At 40.4% G+C, this 17,134-nt stretch overlaps 1 protein-coding gene across 1 annotated transcript in view; it reads right to left on the reverse strand.

The window, feature by feature from the left end:
• Positions 1-17,024, reverse strand: part of LOC130931238 (H(+)/Cl(-) exchange transporter 4) — a 23,985-nt gene extending 6,961 nt beyond the window's left edge. The window contains exons 1-10 of the mRNA XM_057859856.1: positions 16,840-17,024; positions 13,354-13,508; positions 13,167-13,266; positions 12,844-13,031; positions 9,906-10,028; positions 9,631-9,837; positions 9,474-9,554; positions 7,087-7,632; positions 6,193-6,379; positions 1,616-2,014 (exon numbers count right to left, since the gene is read on the reverse strand). Coding sequence (XP_057715839.1) covers positions 1,616-2,014; positions 6,193-6,379; positions 7,087-7,632; positions 9,474-9,554; positions 9,631-9,837; positions 9,906-10,028; positions 12,844-13,031; positions 13,167-13,266; positions 13,354-13,508; positions 16,840-16,855 — 2,002 coding nt within the window. The 5' untranslated portion in view covers positions 16,856-17,024. The remainder of the gene's footprint in view (positions 1-1,615; positions 2,015-6,192; positions 6,380-7,086; positions 7,633-9,473; positions 9,555-9,630; positions 9,838-9,905; positions 10,029-12,843; positions 13,032-13,166; positions 13,267-13,353; positions 13,509-16,839) is intronic.
• Positions 17,025-17,134: the final 110 nt, after the last annotated feature.

Below are 17,134 nucleotides of genomic sequence, written 5' to 3' on the forward strand. Positions count from 1 at the left end.
ATATATATTAAATGCATCTTACCAGATATAAAATGACTACTACATAATCTGTGGTAATCGTTTGGAGCCCAGTTTTCTCGTCGAATTGCAGCAGCCTATCTCGCTCTCTTCTCTCCGTGTCTCTCGGAATCCGGTAGAACTTCAAGTCTCTCCGTCTTCTCCGTCTATCTTCTCTGTTATTGCAACCGACCGCCACACACGCCTTCACCATTTTGATTATTAATGTTAACGAGAAGAAAAACACGTCGTAAATAGGAGGAATGTACGTAGCCGTAACAGGGAAACATGATGTGTTGACGGACAATTGGGCGGCACCAGTCAGGAGGAAGGAGTTGTGACGTCACGTGGGTAGGGTCTATAGGGTTTTAAATTTTTTTTTTTTTTTAATGCCCTCCTGTTCAAAATTTTCTACCCCCAGAAAATTGAGATTTTAAGCTTTCCAATGATGTATCATATATGCATATAGGACAATTTTAAAATTTGGCCAAATTGGGGGTCTCAGAGCGGAACTTCAAGTCACCTGAGTATTTTCAGCATAGGCAAAATCGGAAATTTTGAATATAGCCTCTAATTTTAGTCAACCAAACTTTTAGCTTTTTAGTGGCACTTTTTAATTAGCAATTGTATAGTATAGTACAAAGTATACGTACATGTACAATATAGTACAGTATACGGCTGTAACTAACGATTATTTGCATAATCGATTAATGGGAAAAATGCCACTTTTTCAACTACCTTCACAATTTACCTTGAAGTTGTTTTAGGCATGTTGTAAGTAACAATGGAGAATAAAACGGGTGACTATTTCCTTCAAAAATAATATTACAGCTTCCTGACTTAACTCTAGTCTACAACTGTATCGTTTATCAAATTCTTTGGCAACAAATTTATTAATCGATTGTAATGGATTAAATCGATTAGTTGTTGCAGCCTTATTAAGAAGCTAGTTTAGAAAGTAAGATGTCCAAAAACTGGCAAAAATGTGAATTTTTGTTTTCCAAAGTAAAAGCTGATTTTTGTTCATGCCCTACTGTGACTTAACATAAATGAAAAAATATGATATTTACAACTGAGTAGTCACATATTTGTTAAAATTTCAAGAATTTAGACAAGTTGAAGAAGGTATTAAACGATTAATTGATTATCAAAATTGTTGTCGATTATTTGCGAATCGATTAGTTGGCGATTGTTCCACCTATATTGTAGTAGTCGCATTTTAAGATGGGGTTGGGGGGGTGAATATTCTCTAAGACCAAGAACAAACATTTATTGCTTTAGTCTGAATATAGGTGAGACACCAAGTACAGTACTCCTTGCTAGTTAATAGATATTAATAGACTAGGGGTAACAAACTCATCATTGTCGAGGGCCAAATTGAATTTATGGCTTCCTTCGGAGGGCCATTATGTTTGCCAACTCGGGGTACCGTGTAATGAAACTTGGAAGCTTTTTTCTGTTGCACTTTTAGCCTATTGAAACCCATGAGAACTACTATATTTTTAATCCCTTGTTATTCAAGGTTTGACTCATGGAATTGGGGGAGAAATGTTTTCCTTTGTGAAAGTTATGACGAACGAAACAACGTCCAACCCAAAGGAGAATCGAGCTGACTCACTGATTGCGAGCGTGAGGTCTCTGCGCTGCACAAAGCCGATGAGTCTCTCAGAATCTCTGGACACAACCACCGGGAAGCCGTTGTAATCCGTGTCTTTGATCAGCATCTCCACATCCTCTACTGTGGTAGTGTCCTGGGTGAGGACGGCAAGCGGCGGGTCGTTCCTACGTGGTCGCATGACATCAGCGGCCAGGGTGCGGTGTGTGAATTCGTCCCTGACATCCAGGTACGGGTACCCGTTGAGTTGGATATGCGATTCGTAAATGCCTTCTTTCCCAAAGGCATCCGCCACCCATTTACTAGTGACGGCGGCCGCCATTAATGGGACGATGTACTCGAGACCGCCGGTTAGCTCGAACATGATGACCACCAATGACACAGTCATTCTTGTAACCCCACCTGAAACAATGCCAGGAAATAAAAAACATGTAAACGAGGGTATCAAGACTACGGCCTGCTGCAAATTATGAAAATATCATTGAATATGGCCCGCACAAGAAGCTTGAATTCAGCCTACATTCTGTTGCACTTCTCAGCTTCTTGGTTGCGACTGCCTTTTTTGCCATCACTGGACATTTTATGGGTTTTTTTTTGCAGTATCCTCACACCTCGATTATTTTGTTGCTTGTAGCTGTTAACTGATTCACTACCATTGACAGTTAAAGACATCAAATCCATTTAAACAGGGAAGAGTGGCATCATGTTTCACTGCCATTGACGGCGATAGATGTCCAATCAATTTGAATCAGTCAAAATGAATTGGATGCCTCCCGCCATCGATGGAAGCCAATGTGTTAATACGATACAGGCCAAACGTTTAGACACACCTTCTCATTCGTGCGTTTCCTATATTTTCATAACTATTTACATTGTAAATTCTCACTGAAGGTAATAAAACTATGAATTAGAGGTGTCCCAATCCAATTGTGTGATTGGAAATCGGGCCAATCGCACCATTTTTCAGAGGACGGAATCGGGTGAAAAGGATCGGGTTTTTAATTTATTTTCAAATTTGCTTCATGCGAATATAGCCTCCCACTCTCCCTCATGCTGCTTTTCTTGTTCACCAGTGCACTGAGTTTGCTTGTTAAAGTTAACAATGAGTGACAGGCGTTCAAGCTTTGATCTTGCCAGAGAAACATGGGAGTGCTGACTTGCAAGACGCCGCATGTGTCAATCATTGTTGAGTGTGTTAAACACTAACAGTAGTATGCTGTGGCAAATCATTGTGTGTGCGTGTGTGTGTGTGTGGGTGTGTGTGTGTGCGTGTATGGGGGCGTGTGTGTAAGTGTGCTCAGCAGCCTAAGCGGATTTGATGGGACTCACTGAATGAAGGATTTAACAAAGACAAGTATTTTTCCCCGTTATTGTTGTTTAACAGTAATATAGTGGGACAGTAACATGCTTTTCTTATTTTTTTTTTTTTTGAACAACACATTTTTTCAGTATCGGATCCAGACTCTGTATCGGTAGATTATCAAAATCAGGTGACTCAGACTCTGGTGCAAAAATATTTGATCGGGACATCTCTACTATGAATGAACATGTGTGGAATTACTGTATGTACACAGCAAAAAAAAAAAAAAAAAAAAAAGTGAAATAACTTAGACTGAACTAAAATGTTTGGTTTTTTTTACTTCACAGGTATGCTTTTTCAAGGTTAATTAGTGGACTTTATTGCTTTATCAATGGGGTTTGGACCTTCATTTTGTGCTGCATTGAATGAGGTGTGTCCAAATTTTGGCCTGTACGGTACTTAAAAATATTTTTTAAAAACGCAATCTTTTTTTTACGCAATCCCGAGCATCTGAAGTATATATATATGCACACACGCGCACACATATTTACATACATACCGGTAATTGTTTTAGTCAATAATGATAAGAAAATATTTCGTCGACAAACACGTTTTCCGTAATGAGCTAAATATGAGTCTGTGAAGACTAAAGCATAACAAGACAAATTTTAAATTTTGTCTAATGAGACGACAATGAGATGAATATGATCTAAATTTTCGCCAGACTGGACAGAAGTGCGACACAATTTCAATCATATTGTGTGATTTCACAGCACGATCTGGCATCCTTTAAGTAGGCACATAATTCAGGTTTCACTCACCTGTAATGACAACCCTCTCATCCATCTCATGCATTTGACAAGTATTTACAATGATGTTACCATGCGAAAAAGTGTACCCATAAGTTTTTGCGCCTGTGAAGTGCGAATGCACAAATAGAACTGGTTCTTGGAACGCCAAACCACGGGTTATTGTGTGCTTTTCTTTGTGTTGAACTGAATTATTGGCCTTAGGGCATTTTTGGCACATACAGTGGGGCAAATAAGTATTTAGTCAACCACTAATTATGCAAGTTCTCCCACTTGAAAATATTAGAGAGGCCTGTAATTGTCAACATGGGTAAACCTCAACCATAAGAGACAGAATGTGGAGAAAAAAACAGAAAATTACATTGTTTGATTTTTATAGAATTTATTTGCAAATCTTGGTGGAAAATAAGTATTTGGTCAATATAAAAAGTTCATCTCAATACTTTGTTATGTACCCTTTGTTGGCAATAACGGAGGCCAAACGTTCTATGTAACTCTTCACAAGCTTTTCACACACTGTTGCTGGTATTTTGGCCCATTCCTCCATGCAGATCTCCTCTAGAGCAGTGATGTTTTGGGGCTGTCGTTGGGCAACGCGGACTTTCAACTCCCTCCACAGATTTTCTATGGGGTTGAGATCTGGAGACTGGCTAGGCCACTCCAGGACCTTGAAATGCTTCTTACGAAGTCACTCCTTTGTTGCCCTGGCTGTGTATTTGGGATCATTGTCATGCTGAAAGACCAAGCCACGTCTCATCTTCAATGCCCTTGCTGATGGAAAGAAATTTTCACTCAAAATCTCTTCATAAATGGCCCCATTCATTCTTTCCTTTACATAGATCAGTTGTCCTGGTCCCTTTGCAGAAAAACAGCCCCAAAGCATGATGTTTCCACCCCCATGCTTCACAGTGGGTATGGTGTTCTTCGGATGCAATTCAGTATTCTTTCTCCTCCAAACACGAGAACCTGTGTTTCTACCAAAAAGTTCTATTTTGGTTTCATCTGACCATAACACATTCTCCCAGTCCTCTTCTGGATCATCCAAATGCTATCTAGCGAACCGCAGACGGGCCTGGACGTGTATGTTCTATAGCAGGGGGACACGTTTGGCAGTGCAGGATTTGAGTCCCTGGCGGCCCATTGTGTTACTGATAGTAGCCTTTGTTACTATGGTCCCAGCTCTCTGTAGGTCATTCACTAGGTCCCCCCGTGTGGTTCTGGGAGTTTTGCTCACCGTTCTTGTTATCATTTTGACGCCACGGGGTGAGATCTTGCATGGAGCCCCAGATCGAGGGAGATTATCAGTGGTCATGTATGTCTTCCATTTTCTAACAATTGCTCCCACAGAGGATTTCTTTACACCAAGCGTTTTACCAATTGCAGACTCAGTCTTTCCAACCTGGTGCAGGTCTACAATTTTGTCTCTGGTGTCCTTCGATCGCTCTTTGTTCTTGGCCGTAGTGGAGTTTGGAGTGTGACTGACTGAGATTGTCGACAGGTGTCTTTCATACCGATAATGAGTTAAAACAGGTGAGTTAATACAGGTAACGAGTGGAGCCTCGTTAGACCTTCTTGGACCTCATTAGAAGAGGTTAGAGCTCTTTGACAGCCAGAAATCTTGCTTGTTTGTAGGTGACCAAATACTTATTTTCCACTCTAATTTGTCAATAAATTCTTTAAAAAAAATCAAACAATGTGATTTTCTGTTTTTTTTCCCACATTCTGTCTCTCATGGTTGAGGTTTACCCATGTTGACCATTACAGGCCTCTCTTATCTTTTCAAGTAGGAGACCTTGCACAATTGGTGGCTGACTAAATACTTATTTGCTCCACTAAAAATGTGTTTCTTTCCTGAAAATATTGTGACAATAATAAACTTTGTGTTGATCTGATCACCTATCGTCTCCTCCATTTTGCACATACGCCTCTAGAGTCCGCGGGTGTACGTACCACATGAGAGTCGTATGCAGAGGGCATCACAGGCGATCCGCAACGTATTTGTTGCGTCATTCGGAACGGAGCGGAGTGTAGCGCGTTGTAAATAGTTGCCGAATGCATGAAATGGGTGAGTGGGTTGTTAAAAAAAAAAGGTATGTAAAAATGCAGACTTCTGTGCTGACTCAAGGGAAGCTAAACCCTGTGAAAGATTTGGGACAAAATGTACATTTTTGGGAGGTTTAACCGACGAAAATTAGACGGAAACGAAAACATTTTCATATGATTAATAAGTATTTTTATCCAAAGGATGAAGGCAAAAATTAAAAGGGTTGCCAAAAAGAAAACTGCATGCATACATACAGTACATATTAGTGCTGTACCATATAACGATATACTGTACAAATGAAAGACGGATTTCAAATTGGCCCTTACATCCTTGGATTTTCCTGAAAGCGTGCCTCGGAGAAAAAAGTTTGGACACCCTCGATGTAAACTCTACACAGGAACAATTAGAAAACAAGATGTTCCATTACCCAGACAGGCGGCAGCGCCCACCATGGCATATAGTCCAGGTGTGACACAGTCCGCGCCAGGTCGGCACCAGCTTTTGAAGATGATCCAGTCGTGATGATGGTATGCCATTTGCTCCACTGCAATGCCCACAATCCGTCCTGCGATGGCGCCCACTGCCATGCTGGGAATGAAGAGGCCTGACGGAATCTGGTGACATTGCAGTTGTTACTCCAGTGTTTTAGAACACAGGTGTCTGGCCAACCACTTCATTTTGTGTGGCCGGCAATAGGCAATCATGTGCATCCACTTTCTCTCAAAAATAAAATTTCTATAGAATTTATGCAGTCCTCAGTGAAAGACAAAAAATACAGGAATCAGGGAATGTTTATCCCCCCAAAGAAAAAAAGAAAAAAAATGTAAAATTGAGAGAGAATATTTACAGCTTGTTGTTTTTTTTAAATGAAAGAACACCAACAATACAAATATTTTTTTTCCTTTGTTAAAAAAATTATACATTAAAAAAAAAAAAAGAAATTGAAAGTTTACCCCAAAAAAAAAAATGACATAAGCATTTTAAATAAGAAAATATTAAGAGGCTCAAAAAAAGAGGATTTAGAGAATTTTTAGGTCAACAATGTCTCTGAACGATTGACTATCAAAATAGTCAATTCTTTTGATAAGGCATGTTGTTGCTTAATTAGAGCAGCCCTAATTGACATTCATTACGGCCTTCCGAATGAAATCACACCCATGATATGGCCCACAACAAAGATAAGTTTGACACCTGCTTTAGAGCAATAAAATGCAAGCGAAAAATGTGTGGCAAAAAACAATCATAACAAAAACTCAGTTTGATGCCGGCATCAACAAAATATATGGATTTACAAATCAAAAGCAAATGGACTTGGACTGACCTTCATGCCGAAGGTGAAGATGGTGATGACGATTTTGAAGATGAGAGCGAGCGCCAGCTGCCAGAGAGCGTTGTAAACGCCGGGGCCAGCCGGCCGGTCCGGAATATCATCCACGGGTCGGCTCATGTTAGGGTTGTTGATGTAGTCGCAGAGCTGAGACGATTCCAGTGCGCCGCAGTCGTTAAAGAGCTCAGAAATGAGCTCGCTGGTACTACGCCGAGTGTACGGATTGGGGTACGCCAGCACGGCAGTGATAGCTGTTACTGCGATGACCTCCAGGACCGGATATTTCCCCAGCTGGGTGGTCTTCCTTCGCCGGCACCAGGCAATGTTGGCGCGGATGAAAAGGGTACCCCAAAGGCCACCGAAAACGCCCAACAGGATAAAGGGCACCAACTCGGCCATGTACCACGGCGTGTGGTACTCCACATAGAACAGTACAAGGCGGCTATTGCCAAATGGGTTGATGGAGCGCAAAGTAAAAGCAGCGACCAATGCGGCAAAGAAGGAACGCCATAAAGTCTTGAGAGGGAAGTAGTAGCTGACCTGCAAGAAATAGGGTTGATTGAGCTTTAATATGTTCTTTGGAATGGTTTTTAAAGTTAGTTTTATTGGTCATTTGTATGAGGACTGTGTTCAGTCTCCCCAACTTGGGGTCTCTCGCACATTTCTGGCCACAGGGCTAAACTACCCAGTTAGCCAGGGAGATGCCAAAAAGCTCTCCTAGTTCTGTAATGTATGGTGTAAATATTAAATACAAGCCAAAACAGTTGTGTTTTTTTTTTTTTTTTTTTTAAAGCAAAAGTAGCAATTTACACTGTACAGTTAGGAAGCTGAGTTCAGCGCTACACCATCCAGAGGAAGATGCACTACTTATGCATGCAGAGCAATAAATACGGGGTTTTGTCAAAATAAACTCGAGACGTTTTAAGACCTTTTTAAGCCTACAGTGGTACCTCTACATACGAAGTTCACTCGTTCCAGGACCTTGTTTGTAAGTCGAAATGGTCGTATGTCGAGCAGGATTTTCCCATAAGAATACATTATAATTCCATTCATTCATTACACAGCCCGAAAACCTACACCAAATCCTTAATACTGCTGGTACTATAACAAATTGCAATGACACATAGCAAAACAGGTATATCAGTTATATCGGTATAATAATACATTTACATTACAATAATAATGTACCTGAACGCACAGTGTGGCTGACGTGCCAGTGAGATAGGTGCGGTAGAGAGTTTACTTTTTCTTTTAATGTTGTTGTTGGCGTCAACTGCGGTGGACAGGAGGTGTGTTGTGTTGCAAAAGATCTGAAATAAATGATTAAAAACCTGACGAAGCTGGCAATTTTTTGGGGGATGTTAATATTGTCACGTTAACTTATAAAGACTGGCAAACTGAGGTCGGAGGAGAACCGTCGAGATCGTAGACATTCTACGGCCGTATTGTCGAGCCAATTCACGGACGCGCACACCACGCTCATATTTTTCTATCATTTCCATCTTCATTTCAATGGTAAGCGTCACCTTTTTTTTTTTTTTCCACTACCTGCACTAACATTCCTGGAACCTATGTTGATTTTGTCTCACAATAATATCCACCGTGCGTCCGTCTTGCGGGAAAACAAAGACATTGTGGCGCTGTCATAAATCGTCGTATTTCGAGCATGTTGTCGGACGTAGAAACAAATGGCGAGTCAAATTTTACGTCAGATGTTAAAAAGATCGAATGTCGAGGTACCACTGTACTTAGAATAGAATTTAATGCCAATTCCATTGCAAGTTTTGAAGTCAACAGCTAAAAAACATACAAACATTAACTCCTAGAATCTCACAACATTTTTCAGGAATAACTTCATGTATTGCAGCGCTAATTGAAAATAAAGCAATTTAAGACCGACCAGACGAAATTCATTGCCTCTTGAAAACACTTAACCCTGAAGAACCTGGCATTTTGGGGAATACCAGTAGGTACTCTCAGCCAAATCTGACAGGTGGGTTAAACAAAATGTGTAAATTTAAGACTTTTAACATCCCGCGAGAGCCATTAAATGTCTGTACCTACGCCTAATGGGTGGCTTTAAGTTCATTCAGTGGGATATGTGTGTGCGCTTGAGCGGAGATACAGTTTGCAATACATGGTGTGAGGGATAAAAAATATATATAGCATTTTGTGAACGCAAAATGTTCCTGCAAATTATGCATGGATGAGGAATAATACTTCAACTCCCCCTGCTGAGGTGGATCTTAATGGTCACGTTAAAAAAAATGGTGTAAGTAATAAAAATATAGCATAGTGTGTTTGCATGACAAGATATTACTTGGGAGCCCTTGAGAAGTGCTGATGTCCAAAATATGCGGTACGGGAATCAGGAAACCCACCTCTTCCAGGCTGAAGAGAACACCTCCGATGGGTGCACCAAAAGCCACAGACACACCAGCTGCCGCTGCCGCTGATAACACCTGCACATTCAGTAATTCTCCAAATGAGCAAGTATGTTTTAGCTTACCATGTGAGGGTCAACATTCAGCCCAGTACCTCTCGTCGTTTTCCCTCATTCTTGCTGTACTTGGAGAAGATGCTGCAGAAAAGATTCCCACAGCAACATGCGACATGGACCAGAGGACCCTCCTTTCCCAGGCTGAGACCCGACGAGACGGCGAGAACCAGCGTGACAGTCTTGATAAGCAGTGTCCATTTTCCCAGATAACCACGAATGATGAAACCACTGAGGATGGTCTTGATCTAAAAATGCTTCAGGTCAGTTTTTTCTCCAGCATTTAAGAAATCCGAATTCCCCATTAAGAGCTTACCTCTGGGATCCCTGAGCCACAAGCGTACGGCGCAAAAACTCGCACCAGTGACACAGCCAGGAAGGAGAAGGAAAGAGCCCACAGGATGTACAACAAGTAGTTTAACACATATGGTCCCGCTCCCTAAGAAATATCAAACGTGACATGCCACATTAAAAAGAATGATTTGATGTGTTTATATTTCAAGCACAAAGTGTTAAATGTACCATATTTTCTAGGTGATAAATTACACTTCTTTTTCATAGTTTGGTTGGGCCTGCGATTTATACTCAGGATTAAATATAACCTACGCGCACTAGAGGGAACAATTGGCTTGTGATTTAAGGCTGACTTATGTTTCTGCGTTGCGGCGACGGTGGAGCAACGCCGTAGACCCCACACCGTCATTGTAATTCACTGCCATGCCACCAGAAGGGTGTGGCTTTGTCTTTGTACAGTTTTGGGGGACTCTTCTCGAATTCCTTTAGTTTTTCTACGGTCATTAACAGCAATGGTAAAGGAGATGGAATGGAATTTGCAGCTACAGCTAATCAATATTGAACAATAAATGTTGTTGACAAATGTTGACACGTAGGCGCCACAGAAGACGTTTGCGAATGTTTGAAAACGGCGGTGTTGTTGTGCTGAACCGGAAACAATGTTCTCAGTGAGCCGGTAAACTGCGAATGGCAGAGGGGGCGTGAAGGTCATGAAAAAAGAAAAAAACTGTTCGTGGATAAAAGTATTGTACTAAACCACAGCAAATGCACATGTTTTCATTTTTGATACTACTTATTTGTATACTGTTCACTTGATTAAACACCAAACTACTCATGCACGCATTCAAATGCACTGTTGATGTGACGCGGGACATCATGTGAAAGCAACTTCAGAACAATCGTGTAGCAGCGATGAAGCAAATTTATTTGATTTTCCTTAACTTAATTATTCATATTTTTAGACAAGTTTGCAACAGACAACTTTACGCAAAATTCAAGCATTTTTCAAACCTTGAAAACGCGACAATGAAATCCAAGAATTTTTAAGATTTCAAGGACACGTACCAACCTTGTATATTTTATCCATACATACATACATACATACATACATACATACATACATACATACATACATACATACATACATACATACATACATACATACATACATACATACATACATACATACATACATACATACATACATACATACATACATACATACATACATACATACATGTATATATACAGTGGGGCAAACAAGTATTTAGTCAACCACCAATTGTGCAAGTTCTCCTACTTGAAAAGATCAGAGAGACCTGTAATTGTCAACATGGGTAAACCTCAACCATGAGAGACAGAATGTGGGGAAAAAAACAGAAAATCACATTGTTTGGTTTTTAAAGAATTAATTTCCAAATTAGAGTGGAAAATAAGTATTTGGTCACCGACAAACAAGTAGCTTTCTGGCTGTCAAAGAGGTCTAACTTCTTCTAATGAGGTCTAACGAGGCTCCACTCATTACCTGTATTAATGGCACCTGTTTTAACTCAATATAGGTATAAAAGACACCTGTCCACAACCTCAGTCAGTCACACTCCAAACTCCACTATGGCCAAGACCAAAGAGCTGTCCAAGGACACCAGAGACAAAATTGTAGACCTGCACCAGGCTGGGAAGACTGAATCTGCAATATGTAAAACGTTTGGTGTAAAGAAATCAACTGTGGGAGCAATTATTAAAAAATGGAAGACATATAAAAAAGACCACTGATAATCTCCCTTGATCTGGGGATCCATGCAAGATCTCACCCCGTGGCGTCAAAATGATAACAAGAACGGTGAGCAAAAGGGGGGACCTAGTGAATGACCTACGGAGAGCTGGGACACCAGTAACAAAGGCTACTATCAGTAACACAATGCGCCGCCAGGGACTCAAATCCTGCACTGCCAAACATGTCCCCTTGCTGAAGAAAATACACGTCCAGGCCCGTCTGCGGTTCGCTAGAGAGCATTTGGATGATCCAGAAGAGGACTGGGAGAATGTGTCATGGTCAGATGAAACCAAAATAGAACTTTTTGGTAGAAACACAGGTTCTCGTGTTTGGAGGAGAAAGAATACTGAATTGCAGCCGAAGAACACCATACCCACTGTGGATCATGGGAGTGAAAACATCATGCTTTGAGGCTGTTTTTCTGCAAAGGGACGAGGACGACTGATCTGTGTAAAGGAAAGAATGAATGGGGCCATTTATCGAGAGATTCTGAATGAAAATCTCCTTCCATCAGCGAGGGCATTGAAGATGAGACGTGGCTGGGTCTTTCAGCATGACAATGATCCCAAACACACAGCCAAGGCAACAAAGGAGTGGCTTCGTAAGAAGCATTTCAAGGTCCTGGAGTGGCCTAGCCAGTCTCCAGATCTCAACCCCATAGAATATCTGTGGAGGGAGTTGAAAGTCCGTGTTGCCCAACGACAGTCCCAAAACATCACTGCTCTAGAAGAGATCTGCATGGCGGAATGGACCAAAATACCAGCAACAGTGTGTGAAAAGCTTGTGAAGAGTTACAGAAAACGTTTGGCCTCCGTTATTGCCAACAAAGGGTACATAACAAAGTGTTGGGATGAACTTTTGGTATTGACCAAATACTTCTTTTCCACCATGATTTGCAAATAAATTCTTTACTAATCAAACAATGTGATTTTCTGGGGTTTTTTTTACATTCTGTCTCTCAAGGTTGAGGTTTACTCATGTTGACAATTACAGGCCTCTCTAATATTTTCAAGTGGGAGAGCTTGCACAATTAGTGGTTGACTAAATACTTATTTGCACCACTGCATATCGTAATTTATAGGTGGTAAAGAAAATATAAGCACCAGCGGGGTAAGAGAATGAGAGTGTCTATCTTGAACTCCACTCGACGATCATTAGACCGCCTGGTGGTCCCCCTTTTTCGTACCTCAGAATGGCCTGTTATCAACTCCGCCCACTTCTGCCACTGCGGACACTTGTCACGGTCGTCGAATGTTGTCTCGTTGGATGTCCAGCAGCACTGCTCGTGGCTATACCAGAAGGCGGACAGGCATACACCCTCCTTCAAGTCGGTCATCCAGTCCACCGCCAAATCGATGACTCCAGCCAACGTACCTGCACAAGACATAAGCGCACATCCGGGTCATTCCAAAATAATTGTGCAAAGTGCAAAGCAATAAAATAGTCATTCTTGTCTTGTTTAACGAAGAGCTGTGAATACAATAACAGACACAGATGCCCCTGCCAAACCTGAGAGTAATCCAATAAGCAGCATGACCACCCATCCTGACCAAGCATCCAGCAGGCTTTTGGTAAACTCCCATATGGACTCTTTACTTTTGCTGGTGATCTGAGATGGACAAAAAAAATGTGATCAGCCAAAGTTTCACTGATAGTGAGAGGCAGCAGCACAATAAAGAGAGACTTTTTCTGCAACCTTGCGGTGGCGGTCAGTATCTCTGGACTTCTCCCTCAGCCAGTCGATGGTGTGAAAGTCTTCATACGTGGCCACGTCTGGGAAAGGCTCCTCCAGGAAGTCCATCAAGTTGCCAGCTCCATTTATCTCATCTGTGGGTGTGGCACAACTCATACCTGCAGTGTGAAGCACAGGACTATTAGTAGGACGCTAGGGATGCCATAAAGGGAAGAATTCTCAGGACTAGGGTTGGGCATCGAACATTGATGGGACCCAGTTCTAACACTCTGGTTCTCCCGGAACCATTCAAATTTTTAAATTTCGGTTCCATGTTTCGATGCCATGACCACCGAGCGGAAAAAAACTGCTGCCAAAAACCACGAAGAAGAAGCCACAAGAAGCACGTGTTTTTGCATTGCAACGTGATTACAACCAATGACACGGTGAGGCATCGCTCAAAAGTTTTGCTTAACTTTACAAAAAACTAAAGAGTTTTTGGATTTTTTTTAAATGTAGAGGTATTTAAAGGGTTAATTCCGACTTAAGCAGAAATTGGGGTTACATCGCCAGCGCGGGAACGGAACTCGTTCATAAACCGGGGACTACCTGTATATACATATAGTTCAATGTGCATAATATAAGAGTCATTTGTACTTATGTTTGTTAATATATGTTACTTATATCATTATGATTAAAAAAAGGAAATGTTTACATTAGCTTAAATTTTAATGAACATACAACGAACCAAATTCACGTGTGGAGTCCCTCAAGGGTCAATTCTTGGACCACTCTTATTTAACATCTATATGCTTCCGTTAGCTCAGATAATGGAACAGTATGACTTCTCCTATCACGCCTATGCAGATGACACACAACTGTACATTTCTGTGTCCCCACATGATTATAGTCCCTTAGTCTCCCTGAGTAAATGCATTCGTCAAATCAATGAATGGATGTGCCAGAATTTTCTCCAGTTAAATGTGGAGAAGACAGAGGTGATCATTTTTGGTCCAAAAAAGGAAAGGTCAAAGATAAGCAGCCAACTTAGCACAATGTCACTTACAGCTACAAATCAAGTCAGAAACCTTGGCGTAATTATTGACTCAGACCTAAAATTTGATAGCCATCTAAAGTCCGTCACTAAATCCGCTTATTACCACCTAAAAAATATAACCAGAATTAATGGGCTTCTGACTCAACAAGACATGGAAAAACTTATGCATGCATTCATTTTCAGCAGATTGGACTACTGCAACGGTATATTTACAGGTCTTGATAAAAAATCAGTCAGGAAGCTGCAGCTAGTACAGAATGCTGCAGCCAGAGTCCTCACAAATACAAGGAAGCTGGACCACATTACACCGGTTTTGAAATCGCTACACTGGCTTCCAGTGAGTCAAAGGATAGACTATAAAATACTACTGCTCGTCTACAAAACACTTAATGGCCTTGGACCAAAATACATGCTTGACTTGTTAGATTCCTATGAGACATCTAGACCCCTAAGGTCGTCTGGAACGGGTCTTCTGCATGTTCCAAGAACAAGAACCAAGCAGGGTGAGGCAGCATTTAGTTATTATGCTCCTCACCTCTGGAACAAGTTACCCGAACGTCTGAAGTATGCTCAAACTGTTAGCTCCTTTAAATCAGGGCTAAAAACGCTTTTGTTTGGCACTGCATATCCATAACTGTCTACTGGACTGTCTCAGGAAATTAGAATACACAATATTCTAATTTTTTGAGACAGTCCTGTGTATATATACAGGACTGTCTCAGGAAATTAGAATACACAATATTCTAATTTCCTGAGACAGTATTAGAATATTGTGTATTCTAATTTCCTGAGACAGTCCTGTATATATACACAGGACTGTCTCAAAAAATTAGAATATTGTGTATTCTAATTTCCTGAGACAGTCCAGTATATATTTCAACCTACCTGCCTTCTATTCCTCTTGTGCTTATCTCCATTGCTGATTTCAATGATTATTAGTAGTAGTAGTTTTTGCTTTATTTTTTATCTTTGTTTTATTTTTATTTATTCATTTTTATTCTGTGATTAAATGCGATCATTTGTCTTGGTTTTTACGTTGTGTTGATTTAAATGTGATTTTTATGGTCTTTATGTGATGTAAAGCACTTTGAATTGCCTTGTGTTGAATTGTGCTATATAAATAAATTTGCCTTGCCTTGCCTATGTTCTTATGTTATAAAGTAGTTAAAATTGAGGTTTTGCATTTAAAGGTGAGAAAATGAAGGGAAATAATGTTATTTTGCATATCATGGAAAGAAAAATTTTTTTTGAATGAAAATAAGTTTGTCGTGTATGCCTTATTACATGTAGTAGCCAAATGAATGTGTAAAACCTGTTGTGTTTTATTGTGTGCTAAGGGTATAACTGTGCAAAAGGTTTTTCTGCATTTCGCTGGTTTTAGGAGGTTTGAAAAAAACAAAAAAATACAATTCAGCCTCCCTGCCGACCTTTACGTGAGGGAGTTCCGGCAAGAAATTCCAGCCACTTTCACCCATACTTAAAACTGATAGAGAATAAAATGTAGAGTAGAAAAAAATGTAAATTCATAAGTTTTTATTTTTATGATTTTTAAAAAAAAAGTATTTATCGCTTAAATAGTGAAGTTTACAGAAAAACCTTGCATGTCGATTTACAGTGTACCCTTGAATCTTCTGCTTGCGCCTCTAAAATTTTAAATTAGGGGCCACTCTGCTCCTAGTAAAAAATAGTCTGGAGCGCTGTATACACAGACAGATGCATGTGATCATTGGGTATTGATAACTTCACAAAGAAGGGCAGGCAATCTGGGATACTTGCATATGATTAGTTGAAAGAGTACCTAAACATGAAATTCAGTGTCATTCTGTATTAAGATCCTTTTGCTGTGATGCAGACGATAAATGTGTTTTTACCTTTAAATCATACTAAAACATTCTTTGCATCATCCATATCATCTGTAATTGAAAACAGACACTATAACCTGCATATTGGCAGCCTTCATTGGAGAGTGCAGAATATTTAAGGGAGTCAAATGGGAAGGTCTCAATTTTATGGTTATATTACATTAGCAAATACCTGTGATTTCGCCTCGCAGTATTTAATATTTAAATGTCTTTCAAACCCTCCTGAATTTTAAAGGCTTTTGTTAGCATTACAGCATATGATTTATCTGAATATTGCTTCTGTGACAAAGTATTTCACATTTCATTCAGGAGTCAATTTTACATTTGTAATCCTACATCACTATAGATAAACGAGATGTATTTGTTGTGAAATTAGGATCGGTCGGGAGTCGAAGCATATGGACACCGAGAGACCGGTGTTTTGGGTCTAGCTTGTGTGAACATCGTACTCTATTATGACCAAACCTACAAGAACGCTTAAAAAATACACATAAACACAATATCATAGGTCTTATTAAGCTGGTTTGAAGTGCATTTGAACATTATTAGTACCGTTGTAAGCTAGCCGTTTAGCATGTTGAATCATATTACCTTCGCCGGCGTCCATTTTGGAGTCCGTTCGTGCGGTCTTCAAGAGAATTTTATAAAACGCCTTGCACTTTATTTAGCAGGGAGCACTGCTGCCATTGCAATTTGCGCGTGTTGTTGAAAACCATCAAATAAATCGGAGTTCCACATTCGCTCGTGCAGCCATCAGTTGCTCTAATATCGCGACAACAATACTCTTGCACCCATCAGTTGCGCCAATATCGCGAGAACTGTACTTAAAGATCCACAAACTGGCAAAAAGAACCTCAATGGGGCTCTCAACAAAAAATATTTTTAT

This window comes from Corythoichthys intestinalis, chromosome 2 (assembly GCF_030265065.1).
Source record: "Corythoichthys intestinalis isolate RoL2023-P3 chromosome 2, ASM3026506v1, whole genome shotgun sequence".
Classification (NCBI taxonomy): Eukaryota; Metazoa; Chordata; class Actinopteri; order Syngnathiformes; family Syngnathidae; genus Corythoichthys; species Corythoichthys intestinalis.